General features: G+C 35.9%; 3 protein-coding genes, 1 long non-coding RNA gene, 1 other non-coding gene and 1 pseudogene across 5 annotated transcripts; 2 read left to right on the top strand and 4 right to left on the bottom strand.

Moving 5' to 3' along the window:
• Nucleotides 1-557: 557 nt before the first annotated feature.
• Nucleotides 558-4,736, bottom strand: LOC114822791 (DNA-directed RNA polymerase II subunit RPB1-like; annotated as a pseudogene).
• A 5,266-nt stretch (nt 4,737-10,002) lies between these two features.
• Nucleotides 10,003-10,473, bottom strand: LOC139191008 (uncharacterized). Its single transcript, XM_070811509.1, has one exon. The coding sequence runs from the start codon at nt 10,471-10,473 to the stop codon at nt 10,003-10,005; it is 471 nt and encodes a 156-aa protein (XP_070667610.1).
• Nucleotides 10,474-12,472: 1,999 nt separating this feature from the next.
• On the top strand, nt 12,473-14,122 carry LOC139190392 (uncharacterized). Its single transcript, XR_011574616.1, has 2 exons — nt 12,473-12,634; nt 13,616-14,122. It is a non-coding gene; the product is annotated as an uncharacterized lncRNA (long non-coding RNA).
• A 1,242-nt stretch (nt 14,123-15,364) lies between these two features.
• LOC103418285 (uncharacterized) lies at nt 15,365-15,772 on the top strand. Its single transcript, XM_008356421.3, has one exon. The coding sequence runs from the start codon at nt 15,365-15,367 to the stop codon at nt 15,770-15,772; it is 408 nt and encodes a 135-aa protein (XP_008354643.1).
• Nucleotides 15,773-16,276: 504 nt separating this feature from the next.
• Nucleotides 16,277-16,348, bottom strand: TRNAE-UUC (transfer RNA glutamic acid (anticodon UUC)). Its single transcript has one exon. It is a non-coding gene; the product is annotated as a tRNA-Glu (tRNA).
• Nucleotides 16,349-18,514: 2,166 nt separating this feature from the next.
• LOC103418264 (protein FD-like) lies at nt 18,515-20,326 on the bottom strand. Its single transcript, XM_008356398.4, has 3 exons — nt 19,479-20,326; nt 18,921-18,998; nt 18,515-18,816 (listed from the first exon to the last, which is right to left on the bottom strand). The coding sequence occupies exons 1-3, from the start codon at nt 20,097-20,099 to the stop codon at nt 18,748-18,750; spliced, it is 768 nt and encodes a 255-aa protein (XP_008354620.2). The 5' UTR covers nt 20,100-20,326; the 3' UTR covers nt 18,515-18,747.
• Nucleotides 20,327-22,258: the final 1,932 nt, after the last annotated feature.

Genomic DNA, 22,258 nt, shown 5'->3' with positions numbered 1-22,258 from the left:
ACGATCTGCCTCCTCTTCCTTTGGGGTGAAGTAGTCGTTCTTGATGTTGATCGTTGAAGGTCTTTCTGATATCCGGTGTCTTGCTCGTGATCATATCTGCCAAAGTCTCGCATGTCAGGTCCAGAAGCCTACTGATGTTCAGTTTGCAGCTTGTCATTACCAATAGCACCTTATTAGAGACACATAGTCAATGTAAGCCTTGGGCAATTAGCCACCCACCGAAACAATGAAAACCAACATATCAAATTACTCTAGTTTCTGCAAAAGCTTGGGCAATTTACACCAACGTAGATGCTACAGAAAGAGGCACATTCCCTTACTAGCACAAACTTAATCTCAACTTGAACAAGTAAACGTCTATAAAGGATACACTATTTTATCTAACTTCAGTTCAAGCACAACATGACAAACTTGCAATAGAAGTAGAATACACACAATAATTCAATATCAATAACCAAATCAGTTGGTAAGAGCAACAAGTTGCGGCTTAAAAAAAAAAGGAAAATCACCTGGGAGTGGGAGCAAGATGCCCTTAACGTTATGCTTTCCCTTACACCTCTTATGTAATATGTCTTTGCATATGCCGCAGTGTGGATGACATTATCTATCGTGTACTCCACAAACAATCGTACAAGAGGAGGCCGTCTCTTGTCTTCCTTGCCGATAGGTCTTATGAAGCCACTCCATGTCATCGCGTCACAAAGGATGGCCAAGTGTCTATAACTCACCTTCAACCCATCATAAGAAAGCATACCCTGCATCCAGCATTAACCGATGAGCTGCCTAGAAACTTCAATCGCCCTAGTAGAGTGGAAAGTACTGAGTTCCATACAAGTGGAAGACTTACCAATAGATTGTGTAGTAGCTAGTCCGACCATTTTCCTTGGTTCTACAAGTGACTGCCGGAAGCAAAACTCTATCTGATTAATAACCCACAATGCTTCACGTGTCAGCTGATACTTATCCAACACCCTTTTGCTAGCCAAGGTGTTACAAAGGAAAATGCTGAAAAACAGTGTAGCATTATTCTGAGCGTGTCATCGCAAGAAACAACCTTCAGCCTCCCTTGCAGCTTATCAATAGCTTCCACACTTTCCTTCAGGTGCATATCTGAAGCCAATCTTAAAGGTTTTTTAGGTGTTCCAAATAAGCCTCTTCAAGTTAACAGAAAGCAGCCAGGAATTACCATATGTGCCTCCAATCTCTCTGCCAAGTTGTGATCTGTCTTTTAACTTCTGCATCGCAACACTCTCTAATAGTTCTGAGATCCTACGTATGTTCACGCAGCATGTAATCGGGATTCCAATCTTCATCTTCCAAATCATATGCAAAAGTCTTTTCAAATTCTTATTTTTTTCATTTTTAAAATGTCCAACTTTTGAGATTCTAACCAAGCAGCATCCATCCCATCTTTTCCATATACAAACTAAATGACATTGCCCAAAGAATTACGTACTACACCATAATGTCCTCCAAAGCATGCACCAGTCTCCTTTGGATGTACCCAGTCTCATATGTTTTAACTACAATATCTATGAGACCTTCCCTACTATCCATGGCATGAAAAAAAAAACTCCTATGGAGTTTGACCGTGCAAGTATGAATTCTTTACGAACCCACGACATTCTGGTCCATAGTCATCTTCAGTAAAGTGGGGCAATGGCAGGTGGTTTATCAACCCATACATGGTTCTCTTACCTTCAATGTTCTGGTGCCCTACACAAGCAATCATCTGTGACATTTTTATAAAATTCTCTTTGGATCCAGTTGTAACCATGGCCTTAAGATTGTTCATCTCGGATAGACTCTTTTCAGCACTACTTCCAACTTTATCATTATCACGAGCCCTATTCAACACCTGACCCAAATCAAATACATAAGTAGATGATGAAATTTAAAGAAACAATGGTGTTTGGTTATTGAAAAATCTAGAGAGAGACGAAAACTGAAATTCAATTTTCATTGATTGATCAATAGTTGCACTTTTGTTTGATATTTATACTAACATCTTCTCTGTAACAAAATTAACAGACTCCTAACAGCAAAGCTAACTAAATGGACACATTACTAACAGTTGGAAGCTAAACAAGAATAAATTGTAGACAATCAATTAACGCACCTGGTTCACTTTGTTTTCAAATGAGTCCACCAAAGTTCGTCCAGGTTCAGCCTCCAGCTGCTTGGACCGGGCTATTATACTAATAAGCCCTCCCAACTCATCTTTTGCCTCAGAAATTGTCTGCTTGATTTTTTCCGTTGTTGCCGGATCAACAATCGTATCTCCAATTCCAATCGAATAGGCATTATGCAAAAACCAATAGTGCACAAGTAACTGGGCATTGCCCAAAAATTTGCAGGCTGCATCTGGACCACATTCTTTCCTGCAAAACGAAATAAAATCAATCAATAACAGTACAACTTGACTATTTTACTTTGATGGTAGGGTGCATGAGTTAATTGAAGAGCGGCAAATTGCATACCATATCACATGTGTTGGACCATGCGTGGACATCCCAAGAGTATCCTTACAAAGGGTACCCGAAAGATGTTCACCTTTCTGTATCATCAAACTATCAGTTTCAACTGGAGTAATGTTGCCCCTCTCTGATTCTGAGTGCCATGCAGGAGTTGTTTGGAAATTTATCTTTCAATCATCAACTGTCACATTATGCGGGCAACAAAACGTGGTTTAATTTGATGGTATCTTCATCATCACCATGTTAGACAAATAGAAAATTAGTTAGACATAAATTGTAATTGTACTCCTTAACTTTTACAAGGATTAAAATGAAGTTTTATAATTGATTAATTATCTACAAAAATGAAATGTTTCAAATTCTCAAGAGGATTCGTTTACTTCGAGAGATTTTTCAGTGTCTCTGAACATGGAATGGTATGCCATATGTTACTATACAAATAGTGAGATACTTGTATTAAGAAATTAATAACTTGAAAAATAAAATTTTCCTCTATATAATGACACGTGTGCACAATAAAAAATTTATCCTCACAAGATGAGATACAAAAATAAAGGAGTCGGTTAATTCCAATTCTCATTAGATGTTTGCAACGGCTGTGTCTTATATTTGTGAGGTGTAATGCGATGAAATGAATTAATGAAATTATTATGCAGTAGCAGCAACCTTTTCTCTGCTGAGATCTCAATTTCTAGTTCGTTTTTCTTCATATTTTTCGGTAATCGATCGTCATAGACTCCAACTCGGAAACGGAAAACGCAAGACAGTGAAATGTATAATTTGCAAAAACTGCTACAAAGTTCAAATAAGAAGTCATCGAGTCTGAGATCAATCCAGCTACAACAGAATACATAGTATGTAAAAGAGACACCACCGATCGCGAGAACTAAGTTCAATGCCCATTGCTGCATCTCACGACGGCCATGATCTTCCTCCTCTTCCTCGCCCTCAATCCGGAATCTTCCCCTTGATCAGTTCTGCAAGACAACTCTGGCATGCATGTTAGGCCACGTCCAGGTTGGGGGTGGGCAAAAGATGATGTTCGAACTCGGAAAATCAGCAAGACAACTCTGGCATGTCAGGCCATGTCTAAACGAGTGTCTATTTATTTATTAAACAAGAAGTTCAGTCTTATTTGACCAAGTTCATTCCATATTCTTATATGAGAAGTTAAGGAGACTTTTTTCAAAGTGAAACTCTTCATGGACTCTCTATCACTTAAGTTAACGTTAATTTTTCATGCTAATATTATAAAATATTGTGCAGACAAACATGAAGTGCATAGAGTCTACAGAGGGTCTCACTTTTAAGAAAGTTTATTTAGTATTTCTCTTCTCAAATATCTTCATAATATCGTAAAGTATTTAACTATTATATTTGATTAATCAATCAAGATAAATCCAAAGATTAATTATTTAAGAAAACTAATGAAAATAGTTTCAAAACTTTGAGTTTTAACCAAAAATCATCATATAACTTTATTTAATGATAAAGACAAGAGAAAGAAAAAAAAAACCTAACTAAAGGCGCGTGCAAAGAGCATCCAACCAATCCTTCAGTTGCATAATCCAAGCATATTTTAGGGTTAATATTTGTTTGCTACCCTAAAGTTTCATGGTTTTCAACATTTGGTACATGAAGTTTTTTTCATCCCAGAATCATACCTCAAATCTTAAATTTGGGACAGTTTATACCTATATTAGTCAAACTGTTAAGTCTGCCGTTAACTGATGATGTGGCGCCCATGTGGACAATGATTGGGTGTCAGTGTCATCCACATGGAAATTAAAAATAATTTATGTATTTAAATAAAATTAAAAAAAAACCCTTCTTCCCTAAATCCTACATGTGCCCACCCTCCCTTCTCTTCCTCTGCACCCAGTGCTCTCCCTCCCTCTTCGACTCTGCACATCCACCCCTTCTCCCACCCTCCAACACTCTTTCTCTCGCACCACTCCTACCTCAACCCCCAATCCCCTCCCTCCCTTTCTCTCCTCTGCACACCCACTCCGCACACCCATCTTCAATTTCCTATCTCTGTACATTCCACCAAAACCTTTAACACCTTCAGCCTGTGATGCTTCACACACAAGTGCAACCCACCCTCGCCTCCCTAAGTCAAAATCTGAGTCGCCGTCGATCTGACTCGGCCACAACTGCAGCTCACTCCTTGATCACACCCAGATGCAGGGGAGTGAACCCATTGCGATCCAACACCAAACCCAGATCTGGGTTGACCCACACCAGATTTTTCACCATCGGTTTTCAATTTTTGAATTTGATGATGTTGAATTTCGTGGGTTTCTAATTTTTGATGGTTTGGGATGTGGTTTTTTTTATAGTTTTGTGATGGTGAGAAGATAGTGGAAGTGCAGGAGTCGAAGGGGGAGGGGAAGCATTGGGTGCGCAGGAGGGAGGAGGAAGAGGAAGAGGGTGGATGTGCAAAGTCGAAGAGGGAGGGATAGCACTGGGTGCGGAGGAAGAGAAGGGAGGGTGGGCACAGGTGGGGTTTGGGGAAGATGAAGGGGTGGGTGGGAGGGTGGGCACGGGTGGGATTTGGGGAAGAAGGGTTTTTTTTTTTAATAAATTAATTATTTTATTTTATTTTATAAATAATTTATTTTTAATTTCCACATGGATGGCATGTGGCGCTCAGTCATTGTCCACATGGGTGCCATGTCATCAGTTAACGGCAGACTTAACAGTTTGATTAACATAAGTATGAAACTGTCCCAAATTAAGACTTGAGGTATGACTCTAGGATGAAAAAAACTTCATGTACCAAATGTTGAAAACCACGAAACTTTAGGGTAGTAAACAGAGATTAACCCCATATTTTATTGCTCTAAAATTAAAATTTCAAATTGAAGTGGGTTACGTTCGATTTATAACCACATCTAGGGTAGTATGGTTGGGAGGGAGTCGATCATGTGTGGGTTGGGATGGTTAGGGGTAGGGGTGGGGCAACATCATTGATAACATCGTTGAAGTCATCACCCATTTTTCTAGTAATTGTATTGAACTATTAGCCATGCATGACTTTAACGGCATAGATGTTGATCTCTATCGTGTTTTTTTTTTTTAAATCTTTTTATTGCATTCTGATGAAAGAACTTGAAAATTTGGGACGAGCATCTATCATTAAGTTTCATAAACAGTGTAACATCGTTAAGTTTCATAAACAGTGTCGTACCATTAAGTTTCATAAACAGTGTAGTAAGTTTCATAAATAGTTTCTGTGAGGGGTGTGCAGGTCCACGCGTCAGTTTTTTTTTAAATATTAAATTAGGTCTTTTTCATTAAATTTAAGTTTTTTTTGTCATTTTTATTAAAATTTAAAAGTTTTTCATTAAAATTTAAGTCTTTTTTATTAAATAAAGTTATATCATGATTTTTTTTATTAAGATAAACTTAGTCCAAACCCTTTTCATGAAAGTTCTCATAAAATTATGGTATGTTTTATTGTTTGTCACAAGTGAATTTTTGCGGCTATAAAGTTGAGCTTTTCGAATAGTCGTGATTTCCTTCTCATTATTATTTTTCTTTCTAATTATAGAAAGTTTGGAGTGCCAATCTCATTTGGCACTCCAAACTTTCTATAATTAGAAAGAAAAATACACTTGTGAGGAGTGTAAAATGAGATTTTTTTAGTGCTATTAATAGTTCCCTGTATATATATATATGCATTTTTAGAGTACGCGACTTATGCATTATTTTGGGCACATGATTTGTGGTTGGCATATTATATCATTCACAGTGTATAATCGAAAACATGTGAAAGCTCTTGTATTTATACCTTGTATGGAATAATATAAATTGTTTGGTGAAGCCCTGTCGGCAAGAATGCATTCTATTTCGCTATGATAGTGGAACTCATCTCACTTGATAATAATTCACAAGATTTGGTCTGGAATTTTCGTTTCTCGTTTGCTTCTGCTGCTTTTAATGAAAATTTGTTGTTTAATTGGTATGTATCCTTTTATTCACATCTGATGCGATCTCAAAGTTCCTAAGATACTAATTTTGTAATTTTGACAAATTATGGGTTTTCTATTGAATGGAATTGTTTGAGATTTTGAAGCGTCATTTAGTATTTTTTTTCAATTTATTTCTGGACTAGATTGAATTATGATACATGTCAATCTCGTTAAAGAATTATTACATGTAAATCATATTGAGATCTTGATTATCTCGTTTTAATTTAGATGACTTGTGCTTTTATGTCCAGACATTATCAAATTTTAGTTGATCTTGCTCGATGGATATTGAATTAGTTTGGATAAAATCGAATGTAAAAATATTGTGCTTGCTATTCTGATTTTGACCATTGTTGAAACTTGTGATTTTGGGTTTATGTGAGATAAGTTTTTCCGAATGGATTGAGACTATCTTTTGATACATAACTGTTTGCATAATGGTTTAGGTGTACATGATTAAACTGAGATTATGCAATTGGTGAGGAATCAGGAAACAATTGGCTCATATCTCTGGTTTCTTTATTGGTTGTGTAGTACTTTCTACTTATGCTTAAGTGGGAGAAATAATCATATATTTGAATGTAAGTATAAGGCTAAGAGTATTTAAGCCGGCCATTAAATTCATTTGGATGCTTTTGATAAGTGGGAGTAGTTGAAGTTATTCTTGAGAGCCTATCACACTTCTTGAAGATAGCTGTGGAATAAGGTTTTCATTTAGTTCAACCTTTCCAAATAAATCTGTGATTAGTTGTTCAAAGAAAACATTTTGATAATTCAATATAAGCTCTTGAGTCAATATTTTCGAATTTTGATAAAGCTATTGGATGAATTATATTTAGTTATTCATATTGGTTAAAGAATAACTATGAACTTTGTTGTATTTTGGCAATATGAGTGTGAGTAAACTTTTAGTTTGCTCATGAACTGTGTCACATTGCTGCGAACATGAATAACTTTGTGATTTATAAGATGATTCTGCACATTGTATTGCAGAGAAGATTGTGAATTCATTTTTTTGAGACATGAAAGCAGTGTTGTGTTTATATTGAGGAACATTGATATAAGACTTGTGTGATCACCTTTATATTAATCTAAGATGATTATTTATTGTAGTGAATCATACTCAAGTGGGAGAATGTTAGAGTATGAGTGTGATTCACACAGTTTAGTAAATAATCCTTGTTATTTCAGATTGGTATAAAGAAGTCTTAATGTGTTTATAAAAGTTAATTCAACTTTAGTTTTTATGGAAACTCTATTGTTGGCTCGAGAATAGAACTCATACTTGTACAAGGATTTAGTCTTGTATTCCTTGTAGGATTGTTATAGGGCAGGTCTTGTAGTATAAAACCACAAGCCTTTGCTCTCACAAAGATTACGCTATTATTGTTCCAATTACCTATAACTTGGAGAGCATTGAGTTTGCAGAGAGGTGAAGGTTGTGTGTAGATTCGTCCATGGCTTCTTCATCCATGAACATGTCTGCAGGTATGTATTGTTGAGAATACTTCAGTATTTGTATTTATAGAACATACTTGAAGCAACGGTTGTGATTTAGTAGGTTAATTCTTGTGTACTTGGCTAGTATATTAAAATAAAACCTGTGTTTACTCTTACAATTCAACTTATTGGAATTTCGGGTATTTGAAGTGGCAAGAATGTAGACTATGGTGGGGAGATGCGTCGTGATTTTAAGGTGGCTGCATCCTTGAATCTCGATTTCCCTGCTTTCATGGCAATTGATCTGTTCGAAACGTTATGTTGCGGAGAGCTAGGAGCTGACGTTGTAGACTGCACCAACTTCCTTTTGAAGTTGGATGACGAATACCGTGATTTTCAAGATGTCATTTTCTACAAAGTAAGGTTTTGTGCTGTGTGCCGTGACGGGAAAGCGGTGGCAGTTGATTCTTGTTTGAATACGGAAATGATTGCATCTCCATTACCAAATATCTCTTGCCTTGACGACAAGAAGAAGAAGAAGTTGGTGGAGTCGTTGGGAGAGCTGTTTTTAGTTGATATGTATTTGAAGGGAAAACCGTCAGACTTTACATTCGAGATTTTTAAGCTGGACGTGTAAAACATATATTGAATATGATTATGAACTCTGAATATTATATCACAATACCAAGTTAACCACTTACCTGAAGACGATGACATGCTAGTTGGGATTAGAGTTCTTATGCAACTCTCCTCTTCAGTATGCAAGGCCTCAAGAATGGGGTTTGAGTTTCTATAAGCTTGTGTGTTTAGAGAGAGTGCAGGGACCCTAATATATATACCATACACAATGGTAATGAACTAGGACTCTTCCCATTGAGTAATCCTGATTGATCTTAACCTCATCACCATGAATTCCCATATTCATATCTGCTAGAAAGATCTTCTAGTAATATCATGAGTGTTCAAGCTAATGAATCCCAATATACATGTTCCTTATCAGCTCACAAACATTGTCAATGATGATCTCAAATATTCCCATGTGAATAACAAGTGCTAACCAAGTGTATAGCTCTTATCAAAACTTACAGGATGCTCACGCTCATGAGAAGCACTGGGTTAAGGAAACAATCCATACAGACATTTGTGGTCCTTTCCCTACACAAACAATTGAAGGATACAAGTATTTTATAACCTTTATTGATGATTTTTCAAGATATTGTTACCTATACCTTAATTTCTGAAAAATCTAAAGCTTTAGAAGTTTTCAAAATTCACAAAAAGGAAGTGGGAAATCAACTGGAAAGAAAAATTAAGATTGTTAGGTCTAATAAAGGTGGGGAATATTATGAAAGATATGCACAAACTGGTAGACATCCTGGATCCTTTGCTTTATATTTTCAAGAACATGGAATCGTAGCTCAATATACCACCCCAGGCACACCCGAGCAAAATGGGGTTGCAGAGAGGAGAAATAGAACCCTAATAGACATGGTGAGAAGTATGATTTGTAGGGTGAATTTGCCTAAGACTTTGTGGGGAGCGGCAGTGAAAACTGCCAATTATTTGCTTAATAGAGTCCCTTCAAAAGTTGTTGAGTCTACACCATTTGAATTGTGGACTACTAGAACACCTAGCCTAAACCATTTACACATTTGGGGGTGTGCGGCTGAAGCCAAGGCATATAATCCCAATGGAAGAAAACTTGATCCTAAAACTATCATTTATTTTTTCATTGGTTAAGCAGACAGATAAACAAGGTTCAGATTTTATTGCCCTAACAATCAGGATACTAGAATTGTAGAAACAAGGAAAGCTGTGTTCATAGAGAATAACTTGGAACAAGATAGTGGGAATAATGATGATGATTTTATCTTTGAAGAAGAGAATGAAGTGGAACATGCAATTGCAACGTCAGCTCCAATGCCTTATATTGAGATACCTGGGCATGCAAATAAAGATGTCGAAGAAGCTACAAATGACTTGCAACAAAGGCAAATTGATGAAGTGGAAGGGCCCACAACTGCAAATGAAGTTATTAATCAAGATTTGACAATGGTAGAACCTGAGCAACATGGAGAAGAAGAAACTACAATCCAAGCCCATCCCACTTAGATTGCAAAGCATTGTAAGATACCTTCAATTGAGTAGGAATCTGGCTGCAAGTTCATGATGACATGAACAAGGAAGGTTTCAGAAATTGGTACCTCTAGGTTCTTGAGTTTTCCAGCAATATCGATCACTCTGAGGATATATTCATGCACACTCCCTTCACCGTCATACCTTATTTTAGTGAGTGAATTCATTAGATTGCATGTTTCTGTCTTCTCGGATTCTTTGTCCTTTTCTTCAATGGATTCCATAAACTTCTTGGCGTTGGTTCCCTTTGGAAAACCTCCACGAACATCATATGTCATGGTTCTCTTGATTATCATCAGTGAGATTCTGTTGGATTTCTCCCACTTCTCATATTTCGATCTTTGACTAGAAGTGTTTCCATCGGTAGGCAGTGGGGGTTCCTTAGTTCTTAGTGTCAGGTCCATATCCATAACACCCAAAACTATCTCAAGTCTTGTTTCCATTTCTTATATTTGACCCCAATGAGTGGTTCAACAGTATTCAAGTTCATGGAGTTAGGGTTCATGGCTATACAATCATGTAACATGAACTATATTAAACTTTAATCCTCAAACTTTATATCACAAACTCAAGAACCTTCGGATTAAAAGTTGTATGAAAATTTTCTTGATCATGACACTTTCACATCCAACATACGATTTTCTATAACCATAATTACAAACCTTTGTGGCTGCAAGAAGTGATTGGGTTTGTATATTGGTATATGAACTATCATACCACTATGAAATCAATACATAAACAACTAAAACATCTTTAGATGATCAGTGATTATATTTTGATCCATGGTGTCAATACTAATTCGTATGCTGTATAAAAAACATACATGGTACAAATAGCTTTAGCTACCATGTTCGAATATATGTATTTCCTGTATAGTATACCATTAGACCTTAATCTGAAAATTCACACAATTCCTTATACTTTCTTCCTTAGGGTTAGTTGGTATGTGAAAGCTCTGATACCAAATGTAAAACATATATTGAATATGATTATGAACTCTGAATATTATATCACAATACCAAGTTAACCACTTACCTGAAGACAGTGACATGCTCATTGGGATTAGAGTTCTTCTACAGCTCTCCTCTTTAGTATGCAAGGCCTCAAGAATGGGGTTTAAGTTTCTGTAAGCTTGAGTGTTTAGAGAGAATGCAGGGACCCTAATATATATATCATACACAGTGGTAATGAACTAGGACTCTTCACATTGAGTAATCCTGATTGATCTTAACCTTATCACCATGAATTCCCTTATTCATATCAGCTAGAAAGACTTCTAGTAATATCATGAGTGTTCAAGCTAATGAATCCTAATATACATATTCCTTATCAGCTCACAAACATTGTCAATGATGATCTCGAATATTCCCACGTGAATAACAAGTGCTAACCAAGTGTATAGCTCTTATCAGAACTTACAGGACGCTCACGCTCATGAGAAGCACTGGGTTAAGCTAGAGGCGCAAGCTCTGGATGATCGAATATTGGTGATAGGGGATGATGGTTACTACTCTCTTTCTACTCAAGATTTCCCTGGAGTGGAAGGGAGATGTATTTATTTTCACGAGGCTCTTCATAGCAAGAGTTACGAGTTCCATCAGTTAAGAAGCATGTTAAGCGATATTGCAGTGTACAGCTTGGATTCTGGCCGTGTCTCGCAGCTAGCAGATTTTCCAAGTTCGAACATCATCTTTTGCCCACCCCCAACCTGGACGTGGCCTAACATGCCACAGTTGTCTTGCAGACGTGATCAAGGGGAAGATTCCGGATTGAGGGTGAGGAAGAGGGGGAAGATCTCGGCCGTATTAACTGTATTAACGCAAAATCTACCTGGAGCGTCAATGTATCCGAAAACCCATATAATATAATCGAAATCACCGAAATCGTAATAGCTCTTGAGTAAATTCCGGGCCCAAAACGAATCGAAAAGGCCCTGGGTGACCAAATGGGCGTGGAGTTTGGTAATCTGGATCAAGCTCTGACATGAATCCAGAAGCGAAAATATGTGGCGGTTGACAGAGGGCTCGAACGAAGAGGAGGAAAATGGGGAGGATGGTAAGGGAAGATTGGATTTTGATGGGTTGGAAGCGAGGTGTGGGGAAATAGAGCTCCGGAATCGAAAGAGTTCTCGGGTGCAAACCCTTGCCATTCAGTCGAGATATCTACCAAACGAATCGTTCCGAATTCGAGGTCCAGTTGGTTTTCGCCATTAACGCACATTGAGATCCCTCTTGGTAGTTTGAAGTGCAGTAGCTCCGTAGAGCTTCTTTTGGAGGCAATGAGATTTATTCGAACCGAAACGCGGTGGTTTTATGCAATTGTTCGTTCTCAATTTTATAAAACGGTGACGTAGCAACAAGGGGTGGCGTTTTTATAGCGCGAGAGAGATCCAAACAGAGAGAGAGATGAAGTGGTGAGAGGAAGCGTAAAGCTACTCAATTTTATAAGGTTTCTTCTTTAATCTCTAAGTATTATTTTTAATCTCCGTTTTATTTATTTAATTTTTGGTAATTTTAGTTGGTTTAATTAGTTTGCTTTTGGGTTTATAGGTTTTGTGAGGAAACAAATTCCTTAATTAGTGATGCGATTGGTGTCTCCTTTTCTGTGAGTTCCAAACTCCTAAGTTTTATGCGGCAAGTAATTAATTTTTTGGTAATTCTATTTTTCTCTGAATTTTCAATTTCTAGGTAGAACATATTATATATACGCTATGTTGCATGGACACTTGAAAACCCTGATTTGTCGGAGTGTCAGACACACAGACACGCCTGAGACACGGTTTGGACACCATCAATGGTTTGGAATTGGTTAAAATTTTAAAAATGAGATTTACCCCATTATCTGTGTGAGAATTTGTGATGCCCTTTGTATATTATAGAGGTTTTGTGTTGGGCTCGGAGGTGTGCGGAGGTAGGCTCGAGCTAAGATTTTACTGATGAGTGTTATAGTATAAACTTGAACAAGTGTGAGACCTTCTGGCCGAACAGAGACGAAATTCGGTTATAGTAATCCGGGAGTCCCGTGTGGAAGAGCGAGAACATGAACGATTGTCAAAAATTTCATCTTCTTTATATGTTTTTGCCTGTATAGCTAGTATCTTGTATAATTCCTTCTACTTCAGTTTTGAAGTGTATGGAATCCATGGGGAATGTTAAAAATCCTAGCTACAATTTTGCGTAATCTAGTTTCAAAAGAGATTTAAGAAAAGACATGGTGTATTTGGAGCTAACGGAAGACTTGGCGCAAAACTGAGCGCAGTGCCATTCTAAGATTTATACAGCCGACCCCAATCAGTGAGATAAGGTTTTGTTGTTGTTGTTGCTAGTTTTTTCTTCTTCTGAAGTATGAATTACCTGGGCAGCAGGATGTTCTGTATATTTGGTTTTTCCTGTTCAGTTTATCCAACATGGAAATGATTTGAAAAATAAAAGATCACTCCGGTCTCTGTGTGATAAATGAATGGTGATGCCATCGCCATTGTCTAACGGTTGTATTCAGCTGAACGTGAATGATTGTGTGAAACTCTATCTTGTCCTGTATAGCTGACGTCTAACATGGTTCCTTATTGTATTCATCACTTGATAGATAAAGGATGGCATACCGAGCTTAGTACCAACAGATGGCAAGACACTCGAGGTGGATGATACAGTTAAACCTGAAGATTCTGCAGAATCGTCGGACAAGCACGAAGCGGATTGAATAGGCAGTCGCTAGGTCAAATTGTGAAACTTGTGGTATTGTTCCCGAGTCACTGTTGCGGGGTTTATTGCGATTTTTTTTGGTAGGTTGCCTCCTCTTGACAATCTCTTTTAAGCCATTTGTTGAACCGATTTATTCGTGCTTTTGGTAGATGGAAGGTCACATCACCAAGTATTCTTAAATCGGCATTTCAATTTTTATCCATTTGTGAGGAAATGCCTGAGAATTCATGTATGACTTGTTACTCAGTACCGTTCAAATCATTATGTGCTTCATTATCTGAGATGAACTCGGCTAGGGAAGTTGTCTGACATTTATTCCGAGATGAACAATTGTACTGAGAGTTGTCGTAAATTTTACTGTTGAGGTGAATAAATTCATTCATCGCTTCCATTTGCAGACGTATACTTTTACAAGTTACAACGATGTCTGGCGTGCATTTTTTCCTGTCATCAAGCCGTTGTTAAATGGAGAAAAGGTTGTTTCTCTTGTCTAAGATGGTTTTGGATGGCTTTTGCTTTTCATTGAACATTCCCGGTCTCGCATTTTCTGAGCTGTGTTTGGTTTTCTTGCTTCACGGTCGCTGTCACGGCCCTCACCGGATTTTGAAGCCTTACCAAATGCTTCTCTTGGTAATGCCAATCTCGTTCTACTATGTTTGTGCAAAAACACATCATGCTTCAAACTGTGCGGCGGTGAAAGTTACCGCTTTACCTTATTTTTGTCGATTAAGTTACCGCTTGATCGAGTAGTCTGGTATGAGTTAGGTCCCCTATGAATGTCATCCATGGTGTATTTTGATATCTAAGTTTCACAAAGTTTTGACATTAATTCACCTTCTACCAGCAAGTAGCTTGACCCAGGCATTTCATGGGTCACAGAAAGTGAAGAAGTGAAAGGAATAGTTCTTCTTTACAGACAAATCACAATATGACGGGCGTGCATAAATCTTTTATAATTTTAACGAGTTATTTTTTAATATTTGTTGTGCAATGATTCGCGTATAAGGAGAAATTTCTTCTTACGTGAAAAGAATCGAACAGTGACCAATAACTGGTCTTGTACACCAATAGAAAAGGCTTATTAGCCAAAATGGTCTCTGAGATTGTCATAACTCCTCACTTTGGTCTTGATATTTGAAATCAACAGAAATGGTCCATGATCATTTGGTCCTTATGTGAAAAATCTCCTTTAAATTGAAGAAACCACAAAGTGGAGAGGTTGATTTGACAAAAATATCCTCAATTTAATAGATTTTTATGGGAAGACCAAAATGATTAATGGTGAACAATCTCCAAAACCACTTCTATCGATTTAAACTTCAGGTGCCAAAGTAAGGAATTAGGTCAATCTTATAGAACATTTTGACTATAAAGCAATACAATTGAAGCAATATGCTGGAGAAAGGAAACCCAATTATTACTCTAATTGTGATTAATCAAATTAAAGAAAGGTCAAGAGTAACACTCTCTTTAGGTGCAACTGACTTTGAGAAGGAACTTGGGAAATCTTTCCTTGCTATAACAACCCTTGCAACCCACGCAAAACAACTGAGGACCCATCACTCTCACACTCTCCCTTCAACTTCAAACTCTATTAAACACCTCCCCAAACGCCAATCCTTCACTAAACCAAATGGTTCTCAAGAGGGCATTCGCTTTGATCTCTAGTTTCTTCGGCCCGAGAGAGCATCCGGCGTTAGTTAAGGGATCTCCGTGTGCTCGTGAGGCAATCGAATCAGATGTTGGGAAGAAAGTAGAGGAAGAGGGATTGCTTGTTTCTCAAGAATTTTCCAGTTTGAGGGACGATGAGGTGTGTTGTGTGTGTTTGTCAAGATTGTCGGAAGGTGAAGAGGACATGAGAGTTCTTCCTTGCCTGCACGAGTTTCACAAGGTATGTGTGGATAAGTGGTTCGATGCGTGCCGGATGACGTGCCCTCTGTGCCGGTTTCCGGTGGGAGGAGTTGACAAGTCTCAGGTGGTGGAGTTGCTCACTGAGGAGATTATGTTATATTTTTCTTCTTTTCATAGTTCTGGGTTCTAAAAGTTGTGTGGAAGTTGAAACAGAAACAATATTCACTTCCTCACCGAATCCTTGTGAGAGAAAAAAAAGACAGAGAGCCAAAAGCAAATCAACAACATTTTAGGCTACTTGGTCAGAGCAATGTCCTTGTACTCAACTTCGAATTCCTATCTTCGTACTATTAGAGTTTGAATCTCCGTCTCGATAAATTAGAACAGTTTATAATATCGCTTTATAAAATGAAACAGTAACAGCATGTTGGCACATAACAAAAATGAAATAAAATTAAAAAAAAGAGTCCCTGCTTCCTTGCACCCGATTTCAAATCGCCATCTCCATAATTTAGAGCAACTATTATTTTTTAGAATATCACATTTTAATAAAAAAAATTGAAATCAAACATTCAGGGCCAAAAAGGAACAGAAATTATCTGAAGCCCAATTAGAGCCCAGAAATGAATTGGTGGAAAAGAAGACAAAGCCCAAATTAAAGCCCAGAAAAATATTGAACATAATTATAAAAAATTTCCGTTGCCGGGAATCGAACCCGGGTCTCCTGGGTGAAAGCCAGATATCCTAACCGCTGGACGACAACGGATCAGATGTACAAGTCTCCGCACACTAATTATACAAACTCACTGACTGCATTTAAGTACACAGTTTAACAAACATCACGAATTTCTTGATGTAATCATCATGCATCCATGTTGTATTTATTAATTGAAAAATCGAGGGTTCTGTCCTTGACATGTCATTCAACTGTATACAATTTATAACACGTGAATTAATAATAGTGTAACTTTTACACCTAAACTTTTTACTTTAATTCATAAAGTTTGTGAATCACACGATAGTGGTCAGAAGAGAATTTGAAATGTCTTTTTGAGTCTTCACAGTCTTCGAAAAAGTGAATTGCCATGAAAAAGATGACTACTAAAGAAATACTTGATAGGGAGACGAACATAGCTAGACCGTATAAGGCGTATATGATTAACAATTTTGAGACATTAAAGAAACACTTGTGAACAAATCCATGCTAGGACTCAAATCTCAAATTTGGGTCAAATATGTGTTGGGTTTCTCTTTGTCAGAAGGGTTAGGGTTTCTCAAATGCACAAGAAACTCAAAATCCAAATTTGATTTTTATAAGGATATAACTTAAACTAAACATACGATTATTTATAGTAGACTTGAGTTTAGTTAAATTAGATGTGCTCTACATTATATGCACTCAAGTTGAAATCTTTCTTTCCATAAATTAGATATTTTAGATAAAGTTCAAATCTCTATTTACATAATTTAAATGAACTTAGTATAATTATTTTATGGATTGTCAAAAAAACAGGAATGATTATTTATAGAAAAGGATTCTTGCCGATTCCTTTTCTTGGGGATCCTAAGGATTCCGTGATTATAACTGTTTATCATATATCGTGCGGTCATAAATTATTTTAAAATTTAAAATTAAATATAAATAGTACCTAATGAAAATTGACCATATGATGTACGATGAACGATCACGATCACGAAATCCTTATGATTCCCAGAAAAAAAATCCGGCGAGGATCCATTTCCATTATTTACTTAGCCACAATGGCAATGTCAATGTCAATGATGCTCTTTTATGTCATCCTATATTCCTATTGGATCATGTCAGCTTGGCAAAGTAACTCAATGACCAAGGATGCCAATAGAAACCGACAGCATAGGACATCCATGGCAGCCACCATTAATTGTCCTTCTTGTGAGAAACAAAGAATTTGTATAACCGCCTCATAGGCTTTGATTAAGATGAAACTGGATCCTCTCCTCTCCTGAGCAGCTCAAGAACCTCCTAATCGACACACAAGAATTCAACGGTTACAAACAGGAAGGCATTTTAAAAATTATAATAATTATAACCGTTGAATCAAAATTCAAAGTGTGTCAATCAGGAGAATGTTAAGCCCAAACTCAGGACAATATCCGATTCCGATTAAGTAAAGCGATAAGTTGTAAAAAGCAATTGGCCCAAATTAGTTTCGGATTCTTGGCACCCTGTTAATTGTCCTTCTTGTGCTTATCCTAGATATAAACACTTCAATAATTCCATGAAAGAAATACTTGGTTCTTTACGTATAAAACTACAGTTTCATATGTTTGCAGAAACTTTTATTTGTGTTCTTTATTTGTAGTTTCTACATGAATATTATGGGAATCGTTTTCTTAATTACATGGTGACAATAGATTTATGGTCAAATTTTTATTATTTATTAAGAGAAGGATAATGCTAGACAAATCAAACTTTTAAACCAAATGACGTTTTGTCAATAAAAGATAAACACATTAATCAATACTTAAGTAATAATTCAATCATCAACAACCAATTTATTTGGTCTGTAAATTTGATTTAAAATTTTTAGTCTTCCTAACATTACCTAGAAGAGAAATACTAGCAAGTGGCTCTTTATTACAATGGTGGAAGGTGTTGTGCCCTTGCATGACAGTGTTTCTCTCAAAAAAAAAAAAAGAAATACAAAGGAGACTCAAATTAAAACTCTCCATAGAATCTGTCACCTCACAGTTTAACGTTAATTCTCGATTCAATATTATAAAATATTATGTCAAAAACACAGTGTAACAAAGAGTCCATTAAAGGTCTCCTAATCATTCCTTTGTGACCTCATGACTTGTATTGTAATTTGAATGTAGTTAATGAGAGCAAAAAAGTTTCAATCCAAAAAAAGGGAAGAAAAAGATAGAGACAAACAAGCAAGCAAAAGAGTACACACCAAATTAAGTTCCTTAATGGGGAATTACTTCTTTTAACATAAATACAAAAAACGTCATCGTTAGAATATTCTAACCCTAAAACATCTACTTACGGAAAAGGTACATGCACCATCTTCATATTACCACAAAATATTGATGCCCCCAACATGGGTACTAGTACTACTATTCTTAAGTCTTAACTGAAAAGGAAGACATTCAAACAAAAAAGCAAGGCACTGAGATTTCTCAAAATGGAGCTGTTGATGTTCGATTGAGATTGTGCCTTTTGGGTTGTTGAGACGCTGCTGCAATTAACTGCATATACATTTTCCCACCAAACAAACAGAAGTCAAAATCACAGAAATACATGTATAATTACTGTTTTAGAAATAGAATTTTATTCAGTCTTATGTTCTCACATGTTCTTGCTGTCTTTTGAGCCTTGCATTCTCTTCCATCAAGAGTGCAACTTTTAGCTCCAACTCATTTGTGTAAGCCTGTTTGGACCAACCAAATATCAGGCCACAAACAAAAAACGAAAGACATTTTTAGTAAAAATTTTAGTAACATTCTCGACAATAAAACTAAGACGCCAAGGCAGGACAATAAAGCTAATTAGGTCTTTCAGTATGCCGGAAAATTTGAGTTTGATACCAATATGTTACTCATATATATAACTTTTTCAATACATTGGAAATTTTGAATGCGATACCAATATATTAAACTCACACTAGTGCAGCAGTAATGTTATAAAGCATCAATCTCAGGTTGACTGATTCTTATATATAATACTTACACTTACTTAAACTGCCCTTAGAGTGAAGGAGCAAAATTAAAACGGAACTGTACAAAAACCTACAACTCATAAAAGAACACTTTACCCACCCCACTACTACCCTAACCCAAAAGCAAAAAGCAAAAGACTAATCAAATGACAAAAATGGGATTATTAGGAAGAATATAGGAGAGGTACATGCCTGCTTTCTTGCCCTAGATCGAGCAGCAGACTCTCGGTTCTTGATCATCCGCTTGTGTCTTCCATCTCCACCGGAATTGCTGTGATCAGATTCAGTGAACGATCTATTCCCAAAAGAAGGCAAGCCGGAGGAGGAAGCAGCCAAGCTCTCAAATGGGCAACCACTGAAAGAGTTAGAAACACTGCTAGAAAGGTTATTAGGGTTTAGCTGATGATGATCAATGAAGCCGGACCTCGGAGGCCTGAGGGAGGATGGAGGAAGAGGAGAGGGAGGGCTGACAGCGGAGGATACCAAGGCGGTGGCCGCAGCTGGTGAGTCATGGGCAAAGGGTCTGGCAAGGAAGTCTTGAAGGGTCATATTTCTGCAGTTTGGGTGGCGGCGGTGGGTCCCATTTGGGAGGTTAACGTGAAGGAGCGGTGAGGAGGAGGAGGAGGATCTGATTTGGGTGGTGGATTCAGTGAGAGAGGCGAGATTGATGTCTTTCCAAACCTCTTCCATGGTTCTTTGTGGGGTTTGGAAGGAGGAGGGTTGTGAAACTGGTGATGGGGATGAGGAGGACGACCTGGATGAAGTACCGGTTGTGATGTAGTTGGTTTGGTCACTACCTGTTGATGACAACATTGAAGAGAGGCGTTTGAACTGTCAATGTATGAATCTCTCTTGAGATTTTTCAGAGAAGTGGGGGAGCGACTGTGAGATTGTGAGGGATGTTCTCTCTCTCTCTCTCTCTCTCTCTAGCTAAGACACTAATGTCAAATGACTCAATAGTTCTACTTCTATCTATGGTGCTGTCTAATAGTGAGGTGCTTTTGCAGCGCTTGCTATTGGGAAGGACAATATTCTTGTGTGTGAGATCTCTCCTTATCAATAGAAGATTTATTAGGTATGTGATACGAGACATTTTTTTCGGATATTTTGGATGCGGTCTCTAATCTTTAACATTCTTTGATTAAAATATTAATAGTATTCAAAGTTTGATCAAGGTCCCTTGACTTTGTACACCTCATTATATTACAATTAATATTTATATTTTTATAGTTTTAACATTAATTGTTTAATATTTTATGAGATTTATAATCCTATATATTTAAAATCCTTCATTATAATATTATTAGAAACGGTTACAATAAAAAAATTCAAACATTTTGATTGAATAAATGGATAAAAACTATGTAAAAATAAGAAATAATAAAAGGCAAAAGAATGTATCCATAGTGTTAAAAAAATTGGTACATTTCACATATAACAAAGTGGTACATTAATAAAGAAGAATGGGTATATTAAAAATAAATTAGGGTACAGATAAAAGATTAAAAATTATGAATACAAATGAATTTTTAAAAATATAGGCACTAAAAGAAATTAATACATGGGTACAAAATAAAACTAAAAAAGAAAATACTAAAAAATTTTAAAAAAATGTTGCAAATTAAAAGTGGGTACAAACTAAAAATATAAATATATGATACAAAGTTTAGGCATAAAACATAAATATACCATTTGTAATTTTTCTATCATTGATTAAATATACAATGTCACGTGACGGTATACACATGGGTACAAACACAAATAAAACTTTAAAAAATATGGGCACAAAAAGAAACTAATATATGGGTACAAATTAAAAATGAAAAGAAAATTGGTACAAATGAAAAAATATTTGCAAATTAACAATAGGTACAAACTAAAAATAAAAATATATGATAAAAATTTTAACCATAAATATAAATATAAATATACTAATTGTAACATTTTTAACATTAAAGGAATATATTTAAAAATAAAAATATTTTATTATTCAAATAATTAATGATGTTATTAATACCCAAGGACCTTGATCAAGAATTGAAAATGAATAGGATTTTAATCAATGGAGTAAAAAAAAAAGGATGTGAACCTAATTTTTTTTTTTAATTGAGTAATACTGCACTTATTATATTTTTTTTATAATATATTTGTATCATTTAGTAGAATTTACAAACACATATGGATCTAATCTTTATTAAACATATGGTACAAATGTAATGTAAAAAATAGGAGTAATTAGGTTTTCATCCTTATTTTTACTACTCTATTGATTAAAACCTTATTACTTTTCAATTTTTGATCAAGGTCCTTTGTATTAATAATATCATTAATTATTTCAATAATAAAATATTTTTTATTTCTAAATATATTCATTTAATATTAAAAATGTTACAATTATTATATTTATATTTATGGCTAAATTTTTTATCATATATTTTTATTTTTAGTTTGTACCCATTTTTAATTTGCAACCCTTTTTTAATTTGTACCAATTTTCCTTTCAGTTTTAATTTGTACCCATATATTAATTTCTTTTTGTGCCCATATTTTTTAAAGTTTTATTTGTATTGTACCCATATTTTTTTATTTATTTGTACCCATTTTTATTTTTGCTAAATGTACCCATTTTGAAGAATGTACCCATGTTTTGATACAATAATTTTTTGGTTATTTTTATGAATGTACCCATGTTTACACACACACACACACACAATAGTATATTTATATTTTAATATTTTTAATCCCACAAATTATGGTTTTTTATTTAAAATCTCATTACTATAAACAACTATAAATTTTAATTTTTAATTTAAAAAATATAGTAACGTACATAGAAATAAATTATCAATTAATTTCAGGGACTTGGATCAAAAATTGAAAACCAATAAGGTTTCAGTCAAAGACTGTTCATAACTAGGGACCGCATCCAAAGTCTCCCTAAAAAATATAATAAGATAAGAGTGACATTTTTG

The sequence above is a fragment of the Malus domestica genome, chromosome 02, assembly GCF_042453785.1.
Source record: "Malus domestica chromosome 02, GDT2T_hap1".
NCBI classification, from domain to species: domain Eukaryota; kingdom Viridiplantae; phylum Streptophyta; class Magnoliopsida; order Rosales; family Rosaceae; genus Malus; species Malus domestica.
The sequence above is the reverse complement of the archived record's forward strand: the minus strand, read 5'-3'. Positions and strand labels throughout refer to the sequence as shown.

What these genes read in the sequence shown, in the direction of transcription:
- LOC103418264 (XM_008356398.4), bottom strand. Translation starts at nt 20,099, where the DNA reads ATGTTGTCATCAACAGGTAGTGACCAAACCAACTACATCACAACCGGT. An exon ending in GATCTAGGGCAAGAAAGCAG is followed by an intron (nt 18,999 to 19,478) that starts GCATGTACCTCT and finishes TGGTCCAAACAG; the next exon opens with GCTTACACAAATGAGTTGGA. An exon ending in TCAAAAGACAGCAAGAACAT is followed by an intron (nt 18,817 to 18,920) that starts GTGAGAACATAA and finishes ATGTATATGCAG; the next exon opens with TTAATTGCAGCAGCGTCTCA.
- LOC103418285 (XM_008356421.3), top strand. Translation starts at nt 15,365, where the DNA reads ATGGTTCTCAAGAGGGCATTCGCTTTGATCTCTAGTTTCTTCGGCCCG.
- LOC139191008 (XM_070811509.1), bottom strand. Translation starts at nt 10,473, where the DNA reads ATGGAAACAAGACTTGAGATAGTTTTGGGTGTTATGGATATGGACCTG.